General features: G+C 36.2%; 1 protein-coding gene across 1 annotated transcript in view; it reads right to left on the bottom strand.

The window, feature by feature from the left end:
- SYNE1 (spectrin repeat containing nuclear envelope protein 1) overlaps window positions 1-21619 on the bottom strand; it is a 593153-nt gene that overhangs the window by 465518 nt on the left and 106016 nt on the right. The window contains exon 3 of the mRNA XM_036766002.1: window positions 5635-5730. Within this exon, the coding sequence (XP_036621897.1) occupies window positions 5635-5730 (96 nt within the window). The remainder of the gene's footprint in view (window positions 1-5634; window positions 5731-21619) is intronic.

The raw sequence follows: 21619 nt of genomic DNA, 5'->3' as shown, positions 1-21619 counted from the left end.
GCCAAGTTACTTCCCCTGTCTGGGCCTGTTTCTTTATCTAAGTTTGCTTCCTTCTTTAAATATGTAACCTTCTACTCCCAAGATTTGGATAACAATAGTTAGCATTTATTTAGCACTTTAAGGTTCAAAAAGTTATGTGTGTGTGTGTGTGTGTGTGTGTGTGTGTGTGTGTATACACATGTGACCCTCACAGAAAACCCTGAGAGGTAGGTACTATATCCATTCTACAGCTAGGAAATTGAGGCTGCGGGAAATTAAGTGACTTGCCCAAGGTAACACAACTGGTATGTATCTGAAGTAGGATTTTAACTCAGGTCTTCCTGCTCACTTCCCAATGTACCATCCAGCTGTGTGTGTGTGTGTGTGTGTGTGTGTGTGTGTGTGTGTGTAAAATCTCATTTAACTACCAAAGTAATTATAGGTTTAAGCAAGTACCTATATTGTTCAAGCAAAAAAAAAAAACTTTTAAAAATAAATTATGTCGGTAATTATGGTTATGTAACTGTGGCTAGATAAACAAGAGTAAAATCAGAAAGAGAATTCCCAACCCAGGATTTAGTTTCTACCATTCTGTATACTAGTTTAAGGATTGTCTCCTCAGCCTTTTTGTCCAAGTAATAATAACATTATTTACATAGAGTTTGTAAACATAAATTATCTACCACTCCATAGCACTGAAATCAATAAGCCTAAGCAAACAAATCTATGTTTTCATTATTTAAAATACACTCCAAAATGGGAGTTTTTATGTCCTTATTGTCAATATTCTTATGTTGATTGGCTCAGTGGCTCCCATAAGACAAATCCTTTTGAACAAGCTGTCTTTTCATTGGTAGTGATTGATGCTACAAAAATGTAAAACATGTAAATATGTGTAAACACAAACATAAAATATATCACATTCATTCCCCTCGGGCACACACACACACACACACACACACACACACACACACACCAGCCTTTCTTTCCAACTGGAAAAAGAATAGCACAGAGAATAATACTAGAATTACACTCAATGAAGTTTTTCAGCTTGTGTACAAATACGAGGGTAATATATTCTGGAATCTCAAAGAACACATATGTACATGCATACACACAAACATGAATACATATACATATATATAAAAGTATATATTGTGCTTATCCATCAATCTCAATATCAAAATCTCAAAGATACCATATATGTATATATACATATATATGCATCTATCTACTTATCTATCAATCTATCATCTGTCTAGCTAGCTAAAATATCTATTTAGTCAACTATCTACCTATTAGCCACCCATCTATCTCTCCACTTGTCCCTAATCTCATGTCACAGATGAGCATATTTCAAGCCTCCATGCTTGTGAGGTTCTATGAGTTAATAAAGTCATAGAAACTGAAGGTGTCATAAGGCAGAACTTGGCGCTGACCTGCTTATGTTATACATGTTTTAGCTCATGCATTCTCATAACACTTAAAACTAGACAAACTTTAAAATGAAAGAGGCTCAGGCTGCAGTAGTAAAAACATCAACATGAACAGAGGCCCTAAGGAAGTTCAGAAGGAATATAGATGAGCAGGGAATTACCATATTACATTTAATACATATTTTGTTTCTAAAAAGCCGTACATAATAGAGATTCACATCACAATTCTCTTTTTTTAGACTTTGTATCTGAGCAAGTTCATGTTTATTGTTTGACAAGTGAATAATAATAAAGTAAAAAACTACCCATTCTCTAAGGGTGCTGTTAGATTATCCCAAACAAAGGAGTAGAGATATTTTGTTACCTGATAACTTAGAAAACATTCTCTCCTATGGCTATGAGGAATAAGCCAGTGCAAATACACACAAAGAAGGCCTTGATCATTTTGAACTAGAGGAAGTTAAAGGACTACAGAAATGCTCTTTATTTTCTAACTCACTAGGAGAAATGAAATATTCCTTGGAAGAATTTAAGGAATGAAAAGGGGTGCTTCAAAGGAGGTATGGGGAGAACAGAGTTTAAGGAGGGAGAGGAGAATCCAAGTTGGAAATTGGAAACATACAACACAGAGAAGAAAAGAAAAATGACCATGAAGACTCTAAAGCTATGTACTAGGTATGAATTTTTTTTAGCCTATAGTAAGTAAAGATGGGCCCTTTGAGGAGGAAGCAGCGATTCATATTCCAGGAAACAGTTATGAGAATACATGGGTGCTTCCAGGATAAGGAACTTGCAGTACTGATCACAAGAAGAAGACATGAGTCCTATTGGTTGTGAATCACTCCTGTGAGGTATTGGGGTGGATATTTGTCATTTAGTCATTTTTCAATCATGTCTGACTCTTCGTGATCTTTCTTGGCAAAAAGATACTAGAGTGGTTTGCCATTTCCTTCTCCAGCTCATTTTATAGATGAGGAAATCGAGGCAAAAACATGATTATGTGACTTGCCCAGGGTCACACAGCCACTAAGTGTCTGAGCCCAGATTTGAACTTAGGAAGATGAGTCTTCCTGATTCCAAGTCCAACACTCTATCTACTGCACCACATTATTTATATACATATATATATATATATATATATATATATGTATATGTATATGTATATGTATATGTATATGTATGTATGTATGTATATATGTATGTATGTATGTATGTATGTATATATTGTTCCTAGCTATTTGCATGTTTTATCCCTCATCAGAATGTGAGCTCCTTGAGGGCAAGATTATTGTTTTTCTTAATATGACCAGCATTTAGCAGTGTTTTACATATAGCTAAGTGCCTAATAAATGCTTGCTAGCTGACTGACCTGATATTAACATTTTGAAGGTATGCTGCCTTGCCAGGAAGAATGGCTAAACAAATTACGGCATAAGACTATTGTGGAAAACTACTACACTCGAAGAAACAATAAATATAAGGAATTCAGAGAAATGTGAGAAGGCTTAGATGCAGAATGAAGTATGCTGAACCAAGAATACGATGATAATAACAACTTAAGTGAAAAGACAAAAAAAAAGGAAATTGAACATTGCATAATTAAGAAAAAGTTTGGCCCCAAAAAAGCGATCAGAAATATCATGCCCTCCCTCCTTCCATAGATAGAAGAGTATGAGTGCATAACACTGCACATATATTGCCAGACTCAGTCAATGTGTGGATCAGTTTGGCTGAAATAGTTTTTTTTTTTCCTCTTTCTTTTTTATTCTTTTTTTCTTTCACAAGGCATTGTTTTCTGGTTAGGGGAATTGGAAAGGATGTTACCAGAAAAAAAGTGTCCCAAAATTGAATTAGATATCATGATATGTGATATTATTTCTCAACATCTTGGGGGTTCTCAAGTGGAAGCTGCCTGATAAGAGATGTTAGAAAGAAAATTTCTGTCCAAGATATGAGTTAGATAACCCTTAAATTCCCCTTCCACCTCTGATATTCTATAATTCTATGAATTTCTTTATCTTACTACTGCATGGTCAAATGGATGTTATAATGTATAAATATGCATCCAACTAAAAATGTGACCTGAAATATGTCAGCAGGGTTCAGGCAAGCAGCCTTTATAGCATATTTCTACCAGAAGCCATGAAGCTTAAAACTTATCTGCTGGGGGATTATCAATGCCTCCACTTTCTCATCTCTCATTCATTTCTTGACCTCTTTAAGCCTGGCTGCTGATCGTATCACTTGACTGATACTACTTTCTCCAGGATCACCAGTGCTCTTCTTACTGTTAAGTACAAAGCCCTCTTCTCAGTCCTTATGTTTCTTGATCTATCTGCAGTTTTTGACGCTGTTGACTACACCTTCTAAGATGCTCTTTTTTTCTTTGTTTTTGCTAATATTGCTCTCTCCTAGTTCTCCTCCTGCCTATCTAACCAATCATTTCAAGTCTATTTTCTTGGATCATCCTCTGTGTCTAGTCCCCAATCAATGGGTGAAAACCAGGGCTCTGCCCTAAAATCTCTTCTCTTTTCTTTTGACATGTTCTCACTTGGTGATCCCATCGGCTCCCAATGGGTTCAACTACCATTGCTACGAAGATGATCCCCATCTCAACATGTCCAAACTTTATTTCTCTCAGCCCCAATCCCGAATCTTTAAATGTCCTTTGGACATATTCATCTGTATGGGCCACAGATATTTCATAATTAATATGTCCAAAATAGAACCCAACATCTTTCCTTACACCTCTTATTTTCCCCAATTCCCCTATTTCTGTCAATGGTGCCACAATTCTAGTCACTGATACTTGTGACTTTAGTCATCCTTGCTACATCACGCTCCATTCCTCATCAGTTGACAATTTTTTGTCCATCCCCTTTTCATTCAAACTCTCTTCCCCTCTCATAATGCTGTTGCAATAATCTAATTGGCCTTCCAGTCTCTTTCTCCTCCAAAACAATCTCCTTTTCTAAGCATGGATATGACCATGTCACTCCCCTGCTTAAGAAACTTCAATGATCTCCTGAAGCCTCTAGAATAAAATACAAACTCCTTTGTTTGTCACCTAAAACCCTTCCCAATTTGCATCAAACTATCATTCCAAGCTTATTACATCATACTCATACTCGCATATTCTACAATCCAACCAAATAAGCCTTTTTGCTGTTCTGAGTTCAGTAACTACATCTCCTATATCCAGCCCTCGCACAGGCCATCTCCTAAGCCTTGAATGCAAGCCCTTTATATCTCATTCACACCTCTAGATCCTTTGAAGGCTTAGTTCAATTGCCATCAAGAGCAAGCCTTTCCTGATTCTCCAAGTTGTTAGTGCTTCTTTCCCAAAAATTAGTAATAGGACTATGGACTGGACCTATGATTTTCTTAGTTAGAGAGCTCCTCATGAGGAACTTCCTATACCAATACAGGTCATCATCTTCTCTGAAAGTTATAGACCTAGAGGGGTGCCTAGGGCAGAGGCCTCAAGCTCAAGAGTAAGCAATCAGAAAAAAATTGTAGGCAGAACCAGATTAAAATGTAATTGGGAAATAACGAATAAAAATATAATACAATGCAGATAATGTTAATTGGTGGTTTTCTAGATCAACATACTGCCTGTAGGGGCCATTATTTGAGTTAATAACCATTGGCCTTGAGTACTGAGAGCTTAAGGGACTTACTCTGAGTCATTGACAGTTGTCTAGTGACTATGTTCTGCCTGAGAGTGAAATTAATGTGTTTAATTCTCTTTTCCTAATCTCTCCATTGAGAATGGAACCTCTGTCCCCCCATACTACTTTTTATTTATTTTATAAATATTCTGTGCTTACTCATCTTTCCACATACACATTGAATTCCTACAGTAGAATATAAACTTCTTGAAGGCAGGGACTATCTTCTATCAATATCCCCAGAGCCTATCTAGCGCAGTATCTGGCTCATAGCAGGCACTTAAAAAATCCTTACTTCACAGAATTGAATTCTTTCCTTCTATCACTCCTATACTTTCCTTGAAAAAAAAAAGAAATTTCACATGTAAAGCTAAGGAAATAGAGTGACTTTTCTTTTCTCTAGTTTTATATTAGACAGTAGAAACCTGCTGGGCTTAAAGATTCAGCTAATACATTTGGTCAAAGATTTTTTTTTTGTTGGGGGGAGTTAGTTGCTGTTGTTGTTTGCTGGAGTCAAAGAGAGAAACAAAGCAAAGCAAAACACTTACCAGTTTCTGCCCTGATAAAACCTCCAGGAGGGCCAGTAGCTTAATCCCATCTTTCATGTCTTCAAAAAGATCATCCACCACCATTGGGGGGTTCCGCTAGGAGAAAACGAAAAAAAATTATTAACGTTTTGAAGAGTCAATATTTTTCAACCAATTTCACTGAAAGCTATGAAAGAAATAGGTAGTATAACTTTGTATTTTATTTTAGTAGACAAATAAAATAGATGAACAGCTCCAGAGATAAAATAGTAATTCCCAAGATACTAGAATAATAAGAGAAAGGACTAGAGTTCATTCAATAAAACTTGCATGGAAGTTGGTTTACGAAAAACTATGGACAAAGACAGCGCCACACTAGAATCATAGTTTTAATGCTAGGAGGTACTTTGGAGATCATCTAGGCCATCTTCCTAGAGATGAAAAAACAAACAAACATCCAAGGCCTAGAGAGGTTAAGTGACTTGCCTGAATTCACAACTTTACCCAGATAACAAATAGTTATAGTGCAGTGTCTTGCCATTTTATTCTGCCAATCAATGAAGGATCAAAACATAAATCCAGAAAAGAATTGAAAATTTGAGCAGTTATATTCTGGCTACTGGACTAATTCCAATCAAGAGAAATTTTCCATAAAACACCTTTTGAGGCACACTGGATTAAATAGTTTTGTCTCTCCTATGGTTAACAAACTATGAGTTGTCATATACATCAAATGAAATATATATACTTTGCAAACTTTAGAGCACTGTATAAATGCTACCTATCAGCATTATAATTAGATGTTAAGTCATGAAGATAAATTTATAAATTTTTGGTCAGATGTAGTTTTGTCCAGAGGCAAGTCACTTAACCTCTGAGTGGCTTGCAAACGTCTAAGACCAGTAGCCTATCTATATTGGCAGACAGTATTTGAACCCCAGGAGTTGCCTATACTTCAAAAAGCACAAATCAGAACCAAAATAAATAAACAGTTTCATATGTCAATCATTCTATTCTTGAGGTCACCCTGCCATTGTCTTCTCTATCTGATTTGTCATGTCAGGTTACAAACTGTGATGGTGAGACAGGAAAGGGAACATGGTGGTAACCATGTCAAGAATTTTATAGTTTTCAAAGAAGAAATGCTATTAAGACTTAATCAGCACCAATGTAATATTTGAGGGTACCCTTGTCTACAAAAATCTCCCCTCACCTCTCCACTTGTATGTGAAATTGCTTCAATATAAAACAAAACCTTTTACTTCACAGTTGTAGATGATCCTTATGGTTCCTTTCTACCTCTAACATTCTGTGAGATCACAAATGAGTCTGATTCTCTTCTGCAATTATTATAATATTAAGAATTCTATCAACTGTGAAGTGTTTGTGGCCTTCAACACATTCTCAGTTTCTATTATCCCACCTCAGAAAGAAACAATAAGGATCAAACTGTTCCAAATGGAGAATAGTAAATGTTTGATGGTGGCAAGTAGTCACCAGGTTTGGTGGGTGACCCTTTGGTCCTACCAAAGTAGTTTGCAGACCAAAAAATTCAAGAAATGATATTCTATATCATTCTTCCATTAAAAACAAATATGGTAGCTACTCATTCTGTTGGGAATACACATATGAGTACAGTTTTTATTTTCCTTTACTCATTCCGAAAAATATCAGATTGATTAGGCAATTTATAAAATATGCATTTATTGTCTAATACATGCATAACACCATATATGTTGTATATACTTTGCCAGACAGAAAGAGATAAAGGACATGGCTCCTAGCCCTATCTATCTATCATCTATTGATCACTCTTTCAATCTATCTGCCAATATGGATATATAAACACAAATATATATGTATATACATATTTACATGCTATAGCAAGGGATCATGTCTTCAACCATATATGTGAGTGTGTCTTTTGGTTTTATATCACTTGATTTCCAAATATAGCTCCTTTCACATTTCCCTACCCTGGGATGTCATTCCTTGTTACAAAGAATAAAAAATAAAGAGAAAAAAAGAAGTTCAGGAAAACTAACCAACATTATCAACTGAGTCTGATCAAATGATCCACAATCATAGGCCCCCTCCTTTACAAATTACATTCTTAAGTTTTTACAGTCTAGTCAGAGAGTTATAGTACATGTAGTACATACAGTACCACGTATTGCATATAGTACATGCAATAATTAGAAAAAAATTCAAGACAGTATATAAGAAAGTATAAGGTAGCTTTTATAGGTTAGTTCGATAGTTAATAAATAGTACAGCAATTGATATTTCAAAAACAATAGTTTGAACTTAAGCCAATAAACAAAAGGGAGGCAGTGTGGGTTTTTGAATCAGGTAATACTTCAAAAAGATTAATCTGGTTAGGTTGTGCAGGAGCTACTGATGGCTTAGAGAGCAGCTATAAGGTTGTTGCAAGAATCCAAACACACCTTCATTCTGGCTAAAAAAAAATTGGAAGGAGTTGGTAAATAAGTGCAGACAAGGAATGCAGGTGAATCAGACAAAAAATGGAAAGAGAGGAGTTGTACCAGTTATGCTGAAAATTAAGGTATTTTCTAAATGTGTCATAATCAATACCATCCCAATATAATGTGCCAGAAGTTTTGACTATGAAAAGTACTCCAGCCTAAACAGAAATTGGGACAGAAGATCATACACACTTCAAGGGACAATGTTGAGTTAATCTAGCTTAGATGTCTGGTTCTGATAAATAGTTAATTACACTAAAATCTATCATGTAGCGCGATGCAGCTAGGATCAGTGCATCTAATACAATGTGATGATTTGAGGATATAGCTGAGTAAGCCCCCAGACAGACATTACTACTACAAATATCAGACAAAATAAATGCTGGAAAATGGTATTTTTGTATTTTTCTACACAGGAGACAATTATTAGATATCATACCATACAGGATAAAGAAAGCAATACACTTTTATTTCTAAAAAAGCATTTCCCTTGTGAGAAAATTAAAGCAGTTCAGCAGGCCCATGAATTGGTGAAGAAAATTAATACCAGAAAAAGTCTGCCATGCATATAAGATTGTATTCAATAGAGGAATAGTGTCAGCATGGGAAGCAGGAAGATCTGGGTTCAAATTCTACCCTGGATATAAACTGAGGAAACTCCTCCTACCTATGCAGATGAGCACCTGTTCTAAACTTATATGTCTTAGAGAATTGCATGGGGAATTGAGAGGTTAAGTCATAGTTTCATTATTGTGAGCTCCCTGTATTAACGAAATTATAAAACCAGTTCAAAAATAAATATTCTGGATTTAGAATCAAATGATCTGAAATGGAATGTTTAGATCCTGGGTCTTCTATTATGTGACCTTGGGCAAGTCACTTAAAACTATCCAAGCCTATTTTCTTCATCTGTAGAATAAAGGGAATGGATTCATTAATATCTAATGTACTTTCATGCTATAAATTTGATTATCTTATGAAATATGGGAAGATCAGAGGCAAAATAATTATGTGACCAAAGGCAGTAATTTTCTTTTGTGTGATCATAGCATCCTTACTTCATTTCCAGACCACTATAATCCATATGTTTTATAAGAAAAGACCAATTAAAATTCTCCCCCTGCCATCTAGATAAAAGCCAACCCTTTGGGGGAATTCAGGTTACAATGCTAGAGAGAGAGAGAGAGAGAGAGAGAGAGAGAGAGAGAGAGAGAGAGAGAGAGAGAGAGAGAGAGAGAGAGAGAGAGAGAGAGAGAGAGGAAAGGAAAGGAAAACAATTAGAAAAAAATGCCAAATTACTGTAGTAAAGAGAAAAAGATGAACTTCTGGGAAATACAACACTATGAAGCTAATTCTTACCAGTGCAAAAGTATCAGTCAGCAGACAATTCCAGACAATGCCAACTAACTGTCTCTTCCAGATGATGTGTCTGATTTTCTGATAAAAAAACTGCAATCTGAACACTCTCTCTCTCTCTCTCTCTCTCTCTCTCTCTCTCTCTCTCTCTCTCTCCTCCATCCCCCCCCAAGAATTTATATCTTGCATCTCTTTTCTGTTCCATAAACCTCATCCTTTTTGTTAGAGGAACCTGACTATGAAAGTGAAATCAGTTTCTACATGACAGAAGTCAAACATTCATCTTGGTTCTTTGATAGAAAAGGCACCCTCTTAAGATTGGAGCAGAGATTATTACTTCCCTAAGGGTAGGTATAATTCCTTGTATCACCTTCAGGGACAGACTCATTTTCCCCTGCTGATAACAATCTCTGTTGATGCTGATGAAGTAACTTCCTTATGCCAGCTAATGGAGCAGTCAGAGAAATTAGGATGGGTTTGTACACAGTGGGAAGTGTTACACTAACAATTCTTAATTTTTGGTAGTAATAATAATTATAATTATGATTACTATAAAGGTTAGTATTTACATAGTACTTTAAGGTTTGCAAATCACTTTTTAAATATTATTTCATTTGATCTTCACAACTCTGGGAAATTGTTGCTATCAATATGCCTATTTTACAGATGAGTAAACTAGGGCAGGCAGAGCATAAAGAACTTGCCCAGTGTCAAATAACTAGTAAGGTTTGAACTCAGGTCTTATTGATTTTAAGAGCAACACTCTATTCGCTATATCACCTATTATTCTTTGCCATTAGGAATCATGACACAATGAAGGGGACTTGGGAAACTCATGAATGCATATGCAATTATAAGTGTAAGTTCCATGTAATTTGCAGCACAACAGGGAAAACTCAAGGTACATACACTTTTGAGAAATGCTGCGGTACACAATTAGGATGACCCAGTGTATTGGCAATTAAGTTGGGACTTTTTCACTGTTTTAGAATGTTAAATTAATTAAGTTTCTTTGATTGAGTCTAACTAGGTGCTAAAGCCCAGGCCCAAGCCCCTAATTACTAGGTGCTAAGCCAATGTGGGCAAGAAGCCCCCAGGGCCCTAAGGGGAGTTGCCAAGACCAGAGCCAATAGTATGCACCAATGTTCTTGTAGCTCAGATGACATTTGATGACGTCCAAAGACTACATAAAAAGAGAGAACAGAGCTATTTGCTTGGGGCTCTCACTCTTGGAGGAGTGTTGATGTGGAGACTCTGGGCAGCTGTAGTTAAGAGCCCTCCAGCTTGTGAACCCAGATGTTGATGCCTTCTTGGTAACTATGAATTGTATTTGGTCTGTTTATAATGTATCTTTGTAATTTGTTTGTATTTGCTCTGAAGTTCAGGGTGCTGGCTTTTTCCCCTGAACTAAGTGAATGATATTTGTATGTTGGATTGAAATAAGATTGTCAACTCCTTAATGTTGCTTTCCTTAGCAAAGCAGATCAAAAGAACCTGTGTGACAGCATTCTTGCTGTTGGGCTTGTGTTGGTCTTTCACCCCCACAGCAGCTGCTAGCTGAATTGCTGCAACACCCAGTGACAGCCTCTTTGGGGAAACGAGTTCATGGATGAGAGTAGCCATAATACAGGTCAATTCCCTGATCCATTTCCTCTCCCCTACCTAAAAATCCATGCTCATCATCTTAACTCAATCAAGTTTAAAGTGTTCCCCAGAATGGGGAAGAGAAGTAAGGGTTTTATTATTTGTTAAAATATTGCAGGAGCCAAGATGGTGATGACCAGTAAGTTGCTTTCACTCTCCCTTACTGACCTTGACAAACCCAGAAAATACTGCCCCAGGAGAAATCCTGGAACAGTGGAACCAGCAGTTAGATGTGGTACAGTAGTTTTTTTTAGCTCGTGAGGATAAGGGGATTAATGGGAAAGGGCCTTCTTGCTATGGCTGAAGTAGACCCATACAGGATGGGAGGTGTCCTAGCAAGCCAGCAACAAGCCCCACCTCAGCAAACCAGCATGAGATCCTGAGCCCTAGGAGAGTGGAGCAGTCAAGCACAGACACCAGGACTCCCCCTCGCCCCCAGCCCTCCCTGCCTTGGCATAGATGGGGGAACCAGCAGAACCCTCCTGGGGAAACCACAGACACCAGGGTGGAGAAACACCACTTGTGTGGCAGAATGGGTGTCCACTACTGGCTGAGTCTCCCAGTGTTATAGTGAAGCCCCAGTGAGGAGGTGACCTTCAGCAGCCTGATCACCCCATCCTCACACCTCAACCCCCAAGCTTCAGTGTAACCCCAGGGAAGGACCCACATATAGAAAAATATTTATAGCAGCTCTTTTGTGGCGGTAAAGAATTAGAAACTGAGGGGATGTCCATCAACTGGGCAATGGCTGAACAAATTGTGGTAGATGAATGTAATGGAATACCATTGTGCTATAAGAAATGATGAGCAGGTAGACTTCAGAAAAACCTGGAAAGACTTACATGAACTGATGCTGAGTGAAGTGAGCAGAACCAGGAGAACATTATACACAGTGACAGCCACATTGTGGGATGACTGACTTTGATAAACTTAGCTCTTCCCAGAAATGCATGGACCTAAAACAACTTCAAAAGACTCACGATGGAAAATGCCATCCACATCCAGAGAAAGAAATATGGAGTCTGAATGCAGATCAAAGCATATTATTTGCTCACTTTTTTGTTTTGTTGTGTTTTTTCTTTCTCATTGTTCCTCCCATACTTTCTAATTCTATATAACATGACTAGTGTGAACATATGTTTAATAAAAATGTGTATGTAGGGTCTATATCAGATTGTACGTAGTCTTGGGAAGGGGGGAGAGGAGGGAGGTGGAGAAAATTTAAAACTTATGGAAGTGAATGTTGTAAACTAAAAATAAATTAATTAATTTGTAAAAATAAAAATATTGCAAAGTGAGGTATGTTTCTACATAGGCATTGAAAATTCCTGAAAGTATACACAAAATTATTAGTATTTCTACAAAAAATTGGAGTGGTTTGCCTTTTCCTTCTTCAGTGGATCCATTTTGTCAGGTAATCAGAGGTTAGGTAACTTGCCCAGGAAGTGTGTAAGGCTGGATTGGAATTCAGGTCTTCCCAACTCCAGGCCCAGTGAAGGAACTGGTTCTAATTGTGACAGGTAGAATTTGAACATAGGTCCTGATTCTCGAATCATTTCTGTTTCTACTTTTGCATGCTGCTTCTCTTTCTTTGGATAAGACCTAAATTAAAGACATACTCATTCATCCCGGAATAAAGTATTCAGTGCTAAAGGACTGTTTTTTTTTTTTTTTTGGTCCAAGACTGTGATTTCATTTGTATAGAGAACTTCCAGTGAGGAAACACCCTCTATCAATGCAGATCAGCATCTGCTTCAGCAACCTAGTATCCTACAACCCTAAGAAGTTAAGTGACTTGTCCACAGTCACATAGTCAATACATATCAGAAGACAGACAAACTTGAACCCAGGTCTTTCTAAGACTACACTTTTCATGCTTTCTTCCACTGTCAATGCATCCTGTTGCTAATGAACTTTCCAACGTCTCCAATATAAATGTTTTCAAAGTTTAAATATCAAAAGATTCCAATTAAGTAGATTTCTTTTTCTAAGAGCATAAAAGTTGTGTCTAATTTATTCTACTCTGCAATACATATTAATTAGCATTAAATATGCTCCATATGTATTTACACCATATTTCTCTGAACAATACCTAAATAAAAAAGTATTTTGCAAATATCATGATTCAGTTCTATTAAATAAAACATCAAAAAGGCATTTATTAATTATTACTTATATCACAGATTGGTGCTAGGTGTTGTGGATACAGAGAAAAAGCAAAAAGGTAAGGAGGGAGCTTTTATTAAAAACTCTATTATATGCCAGATACTGTACAAAGTGCTTTAATGTCATGTGATAAGAAGTTGGGTCTACAGGAATTTTTTTCCCCAAGTATGCCCAAATACATGCCCTTAACAAACACTGTCTGAAGAGATATGATAGATAACGACAATCAGCACCTTGTATTTCATTCATTTCAGTGCTAAAAACAAAAGAGAGTGAACACTTACTGGCTATGACTCATATTCACAATCTGAGACAGTCACAAAACTTTTCTCACATACTGCAATTTGTTTCCCATCCACCCCCTCATTAGCTGTAGGCAGACAATGCCCAAGTCAGGCACTAGTGAGAATCACCACCCAGCTCATGTCCACTCTTCCCCCACAAAAACCAACAGTCAACTTTGGAAGCTTTGGTTTTGAGTGGACTCCATTCCACAGACTGATACAATTCAGAGGAAAACCCTGGGCCAAAGCTAGTTTATAAAGTGTCACCAAATAGCAGCAACAGCTGTATGCTGAAAAAATAAGCATAAATACAGGGCACAGTGAGTAAAGAGAAGTCTGTGTGTAGCAAACTGTCATACTAATTTCCAAGTTTGCATTTAAGAGATCCATTAATTCTGGGTTATGACAACAAACAGTAGCTGAGTAAAGTGAATTCTATGTCCAAGTGGTTTGGACATTTTAATGTTAACACAGTTTAATATTTTAAATAGGTTTAGGTTCAAGAGGATGAAGGTGTGTTTGTATTCTGATCTTGACTATCTAAAGCTGTTGTTACCTCATGCCTTGTTTAAAAAAATGCTTCACTGTGATTATTTTCCATTACCACTTGGCAAAGATAAAACATTATTCATTTTCCTTTCCTCTTTGTTTTTTCAGAAAACCATGATTTCCTCTTCCTCAATGGCTCAGGCCATTATCTGTCAATTCAGAGGAAATATCCAAAATGTAACTGCGGGAATAACTTAGTCCTGCTTGAAATCAGCAGTGAAAATACTGCAGTTAAGAATGGTAGGTAGCACTTATTTTCTCTGTTATAAACATTATTTCAACATATTATAACAGAAAACCAAGAATATATTCTCAAAATTGAATATCTGGGAGTTAGGAGTGTTAGAGAAAAATATATTTTAAAAGACGCTTTTGGACAAGAAAATAGTTATGCTAAAATTTTTTTAAAATGATAATTAGTGGAATGATTAGTGGTTATAAAATATATATCCTGGATCCATCCAAATGCCATGAATTTTGACACTGAGATGAGCCAGCAATTTACAAAGTTAAAAAAACAAACAAACAAATTCCACAATAATCTTTGGAATTAAAGCCAAGACAAAATTACATATGCTTGTGTTGATCCTCTCAGATTATAAATTGCAAAAAAGGCACTGACTTGCATTAGTAAAGAACGTTTTCTCACCTAGGAAATTTTTATATCTGAGAAATTACTGTCTTTATGTCTATAAATTTAATAGCCATAAAATAATAGGACAAACAGAACAGCAGCCAGACCACCCCTTCCCTACACCTCAGGCTGCGAGCTTCAGTGTAACCCTGGAGAAACTAAGAAAGACTTCGCTGGGCCTATATCCTTGGCATACCAGCCAGCTCTGGCTCAGCACTAGGTGAGCTGCAGCATTATATAGCTTCTAACTGACAAAACCAGAGGCCACAGCACATAAAACCAGTAACCAAGCCCCTAGTTCCCAGCACAAGAAGTTTGGGACAGAGCCCCTTGGGCCCCAGAAGCAGAGATCTATTTTAAAAGCTACGAAAAAGGTAATCACCATGAAGAAGCAAACTAGAAAAGTGAAAAAGGCCATAGAATCTTACTATGGAGACAGGGAAGATCAAAATACAAATTCAGAAAAGGACAACATTGATACTGTACCCACATCTGAAACCTCAAAAAGGAATATAAACTAGTCTCAAGCCCAAAAAACATTCCTGGAAGAGTTCAAGGAGGATTTTAAAAGCCAAATTAGAGAGGTAAAAGAAAAAATGGAAAAAAAAACCACTAATGAGTATAAATTTTTAAAAAGTAAAATGGATAAAGAGGTACAAAATCTAAAAGGAGAAAATAACTCCTTGAAAAGTAAAATTGGCCAAATGGAAAGAGAAGTACAGAATCCATCTGAAGGAAACAATTTGTTAAAAATTAGAATTTGGCAAGTAGAAGCCAATGACTCTATGTGGCATCAAGAATCGGTCAAACAAAATTTAAAGAATGAAAAAATAGGGGCAGCTAGGTGGTGCAGTGAGTAGAGCCCCAGCCCCGGAGTCAGGAGGACCTGAGTTCAAATCTGGCCTCAGACCCTTGACACACTTACTAGCTGTGTGACCTTGGGCAAGTCACTTAACCCCAATTGTCCTGCCTTTCTCCTTCCAAAACAAATTAAAAAAGAATGAAAAAATAGAAGAATATGTAAAATATCTCATTGGAAAAACAACTGACCTGGAAAATAGATCCAGGAAAGATAATTTAAGAATTATTGGTCTACTGGAAAGCCTTGATGAAAAAAAGACCCTGGACAGTATGTTCCATGAAATCAACAAGAAAAACTTCTCCAAGGTAACCAGAAGGTAAAATAGTCATTGAAAGAATCTACCAATCCCTCCCTGAAAGAGATCCCAAATTGAAAACTCCAAGGACTATTGTAGCCAAATTCCAGAATTATCAGGTCAAGGAGAAAATACAGCAAGCAGCTAGAAACAAATTCAAATACTGTTGAACTATAGTCAGGATCGCACAGGACCTTGCAGCTTCTACATTAAAAGACTGGAGGGACTGGAATATGATATTCTGAAAGGCAAAGGAACTTGGACTACAACCAAGGAACAACTACCCAGCAAAACTGAGCATGATCTTTCAAGCAAGGAGATGGACATTCAATGAAATAAGAGAATTCCAGACCCAGGGAGGGAAAAAGTAGTAAGGGAAAAGAATAAGATAAGGGAAGGGGGCTGACAGGGAGGGAATATTGAGGAAGGCAGTGGTCAAAAGCAAAACTCTTTTGAGGAGGAGAAGGGAGAAATAAAAGCATAAACAGCTGGGTGGGGGGAATAGGATGGAGAAAAAGACACAGATAGTAATCATAACTGTGAATGTGAATGGGATGAACTCTCTCATAAAACGGAGGCGGATAGCAGAATGGATTAAAAACCATAATCCTACAATATGTTGTTTACAAGAAACACATTTGAAACAGGGGGATACACACAGGGTAAAGGTAAAAAGCTGGAGTAGAACATATTATGTTTCAGCTGAAGTAAAAAAAAAAGCAGGGGTAGCAATCCTAATCTCAGACAAAGCAAAAGCAAAGATAGATAAGGAAGGAAACTATATCCTGCTAAAAGGCATCATAGACAATGAAGTAACATCATTACTTAACATATACACACCAAGTGGTATAGCATCCAGATTCTTAGAGGAGAAGTTAAAGGAGTTACAGGAAGAAATAGACAGCAAAACTATACTAGTGGGGGATCTCAACTGCCCTGTCTCTGAACTTGATAAATCTAACCTCAAAATAAACAAGAAAGAAGTTAAGGAGGTGAATAGAATTTTAGAAAAGGTAGACATGATAGACCTCTGGAGAAAACAGAATGGGGATAGAAAGGAATATAGCTTTTTCTCAGCAGTATATGGGACATACTCAAAAACTGACCATGTACTAGGTCCACTAACAATCCAGCACAGAAAGGCAGAAATAGTCAATGCATCCTTTTCAGATCATGATGCAATAAAAATTATTTGCAATAAAGGACCATGGAAAGATAGACTAAGAATTAATTGGAAACTAAATACTCTAATCCTAAAGAATGAGTGGGTCAAATAACAAATCATAGAAACAATCAATAACTCCATTCAAGAAAATGATAATAATCAGAAACATACCAAAACTTATGGGATGCAGCAAAAGCAGTTCTTAGGGGAAGTTTTATATCTCTAAATGCTTACACAAATAAAATAGAGAAAAAGGACTAACTTTGATAGACTTGGCTCTTCTCATCAATGCAAGGTTCAAAGACAGCTCCAAAAGACTCATGATGGAAAAAGCAATCCACATCCAGAGAAAGAAATATTGCATCTGAATGCAGATTGAAGCAAACTATTTGCTCTCTCCTATCCCCCTTCCCCTTTTTTTCTTTTTTGGTTTTGTGTCTTTTTTCTCATGGTTCATTCCATTGGTTATAATTCTTCTTTATAACTGAACTATTGTGAAAATAAGGTTAATGTGGAGGTATATATAGAACCTATATCGCATTACATGCCATCTTGGGAGGGGGGGAAGAGAGGGAGGGGGAGAAAATCTGGAGCTGAAAAATTTGCGAAACTGAGTGTTGTAAATTAAAAATAAAAAATAAATTTAAAAAGACTAAGATCTTGTTGTCAACTAGAATCTTATTTTATTTAGAGAATTAAAATTCATGAGGACTAATGTTAATCATTTTAAACATCAACTTCATTTTTAAAAAATGCACAGATCCCTCCATCTCCCACCTTTGCCAATTCTTAGGGCCTTATGCCTAAAACCCACAAAGTTTGGCTAGAACAGCATATGTTCACAGAGCTAAGAATAGTGTACCTAGAGTCATCATAGTGGAAGACTACATGCTTTCCTATTAGCAATTGCTTGGAGATATACATTCTGGAAATGCTACTTCCATTTGTGAAAGGGAAGCTTGAGGGTTATGTTCCCTTCGGGCACTCATTTGAGATGGAAAAAAAAATATCTATGGGCAATTAATGTGGAATCAACTACCAAATGAATCAGAACAGACAAGGGAAAAGATTAAGCTTAAATTCAATCTAGAAATATCTTTCAGAGAGTTTATTAGTGACCAACTGAAAATGAATCAGTAACCTTTTAGTTAACAATTCTATCTCATTATCAATCTAGAGCTAATTAAAGGTACTACATCTTCTTTCATTACATTAAGAATTTTTTTTCTTAAAGACTGGGTCTCCCTGTCTCACCTAGGCTGTGAATAACATGGGCCATTCACAAGTTTGGTCCTACTCTTCTAATCAATCTAATCAGTCTAATCAATGTGGGAGTTTTTATCTGCACCATTTGCAGGGTAGGCCAGTCTGCTCTGACTTAAGGCATTTTAGTAGTCCTGCCCTGCACCTTGCCAATTTGCCATATTAATACTAAATAGCATAGACATATTATCAGATTAGCCTACAGTAGTTCAGAATCCCAAAGTTCGGGAGATCCGCTAGCCCCAGCCACCTTTAGTACTTTGCATTACAAGTGTATGTGACACTTCACCAGGCATCTTTAAGATTTGAGAATTAAGAGTTTAATACGCTTAAATTCCTTTAATATTCAGAAGATTATAGGTTTTATACTATAGAGAACCCTCTCAGTTTATAGAAAGAATTATCAGGTTCATTAAATAAACAAATAGCATTCATTTTGTGGACAAATACAGTAGAGCATATTTTTAATTCGTAATGTTTTACATATTTTGGAAATATGAACGCTTTGCTTTAAAAGCAAAACAAACCTAAAAACAGATAATTACACCAATTTTGGAGAATTCACATCTGGGAAAACTAAAAAAAGGGGGGCTTGATTATATCTTTCTGTTTTTGTAAGCATTTCTACTTTAATAAGAGCTTTTTGAGAACAGACTGTACTCTCCTTTTCCACTCTGTCTCATCTTACTGTTGTCACAATATTTATAATACAGTAGTATTACAATGTAATATAATGTCATCAGTAAAAGTTGGAGTTTGTTTTGTTGTTTAGCAGCAAATAATTTGTTAAAACAATTTTGCGATTGAAGAGAACTAGTAAAAAGGAATTTACTACAAGTTTCCTAGTATAAATATTAAACACTACTTCCTCAGTTTCAACACTTTTTTTCCAATTTTCCAATTTTCAATTTAATTTTTTATTTTTTCTTTCATTTCAATTCTTTTCATAAAATTAAATATCTACTCAACAGTAGTAGCACTCTATTTTTTCACCTCAAATCCAATGATCTAACTTTTAAACCCTCTATTAGCCCCTACTCACTCCGGAATTTCCACTATCCAGGAAAAAGTCTGACCAAAAAAAATTAAACACAGCAAATAGATGTAAATTACCTTCCCTCACAGGAAAGTAAAATTATACTTAATAAAGAAAGTACGTTTTCTTTTTTCTTCCTTTCCTTTCCCCACAATACTCTAAGAGTCCAAGTCATAATTTTAAGCTTTGCTGTTATGAATGTAGGAGCTGTCTACGGTTCTGAACCTGCCTAGTTAGCAGAACCACTGACTACTTAGCACTATATGTACCCTGAATCACAGACAAGACACATATAAACAAATCCAGCCCGGCCCTCCATAGTTTAGCTTTGCTCACATTAACTTGTTCACAGTTCTAGTACTAAACACCTGGAAGTAGCAAGACTCTCTTATGACTAGATATAATCTCAATCAAATGAGGTTTGTATGAAAATGCTTTGCAAACCTTGAAGCCATATAAATTTCAGATATAAATATTAATTTTTTCTTAATCTAGTTGAGAGAATTACTTCAGAACAATGACACTAGGGATATATAGTGCAAAAATTTTTTGAAGAATTTACTTTCCAAAGGGATCATCTCCCCACTAGGTCAATTGGTGAGGCTGTGCCTTCCAAATATCTTGAGTATTTGTGATTTGCTCTTGACCTCATTCAGAAGATATGCCTTTTCTTCTGTGTTCATACAACTGTTTCTTTCCCTACACAGTCTTGATGGCCTAACTTTATATGCACAGATCTAGCCAAGATGCCAAGATCTGTGATCAAGGGCATAAAATTACCTTAAATTAGTGCAACAGAGTCAAGGTTCTGAGATACTACCTATATCTACCAATACAGGAAGTGTTCTGGGGGAAAGAAAGAAAACTGTCATTATAGGCATAAACTGCAGAAAACTTGGAAACATTCAAAATGGTACCACATCCTGGAAAAGAAGTAAATAATCTTCATGTTTTGTTTAATTTTCTTGTTTTTGTATAGAGGTGGCTGGTGGTACAATTGGATAAAGTGCTGGAACTGGAATCATGAAGACCTGAATTTAAAATCAATCCCAAACACCTACTACCTGTATGACCCCAGGAAAGTTCCTTAACCTCTGTCTCCTTCAATTTCCCCATTTCTAAAAATGGCCATAATAATAGCACCTACTTCCCAGGGGGGTTATGAGGATAAAATACTTTGCAAACCTTAAAGGGTTATATAAATGCTAGCTATTATTACTTTGGTTGGTGAAAAGGTCAAAATAAATGACAGAGTCCTCCCACAGAACACTAATTATAAAAAATATTTTAAATGAATATTGTCAAATTATAATGTGATTCACAATGAAAGTTTTCAGCTTAAGCTTGAATCTTTTTCTTTTCTTCCTCTCAAAATAGAAATGACTTAATATGATACTCTGTACAAATTAGGCAGATCAAAAATAATATCAACTACACATCAATAAACTCTTCTGTTCATTTCAAAAACATGTTTCTATAACTTTTCTTTTTTGGGGAGGGCAACCCCATCCCTAGCTCCCCTCTCCCTCTCTACTCCACACCCAAATTCGGTAAAAATAAAAATATAAAAAACATAAAATAATAAAAACAACCTTGCAAGAAATTTAAGAAATACAAATGGGTGTGTCTGAAAAATGTATGTCACATTCTATAATTTGAATCTATCTTTGTCGGGGGCATAAAGCATACTTATATTTGGTCCTCTGGAATGGTGGTTGGTAATTGATTTGATTAGAGTAATTGAATCTTTTAAAATATTTGTCTTCACAATATTTGTGTTGTTGTTTAAATTGTTTCCTTTTTCTCATTTTATTCTGCATCAGTTTATAAATCATCCCAGGTTTCTCTGAAACCATCCCTTTCATCATTTCTTACAAGACAATAGTATTCCATGATAGTCACATTACTATAATTTCTTCAGCCATTCCCCAATTGATGAATATCTTATTATCTCCCAGTTCTTTGTTATAACAAAGAGAATTGCTATAAATATTTTTGCGCATATACACAAATCCCATTTCATTTGTTTAAGAAAAAGTAGGGACTTAAATATCTGCATCATGACTATTTTATCATGATGGCTATTATCTTCTGCAACCACTTCCTCTGCACTAGGACAACTGGAAATAACCGGCAAGCTAGAATTAGAGGAGACATACAATATGATAAGGATTCAGAATGGAGGTGTTTAAAGACAGAGTTCTAAATTTGGTTTTACAGTATTAATATACATCATGTTGTTTGCCCTTGCAGCATTCCAGAAATT

Source organism: Trichosurus vulpecula, chromosome 7 (assembly GCF_011100635.1).
Source record: "Trichosurus vulpecula isolate mTriVul1 chromosome 7, mTriVul1.pri, whole genome shotgun sequence".
NCBI classification, from domain to species: Eukaryota; Metazoa; Chordata; class Mammalia; order Diprotodontia; family Phalangeridae; genus Trichosurus; species Trichosurus vulpecula.
Note: the sequence above shows the minus strand (reverse complement) of the source record. Positions and strands in the feature narration are given on the sequence as shown.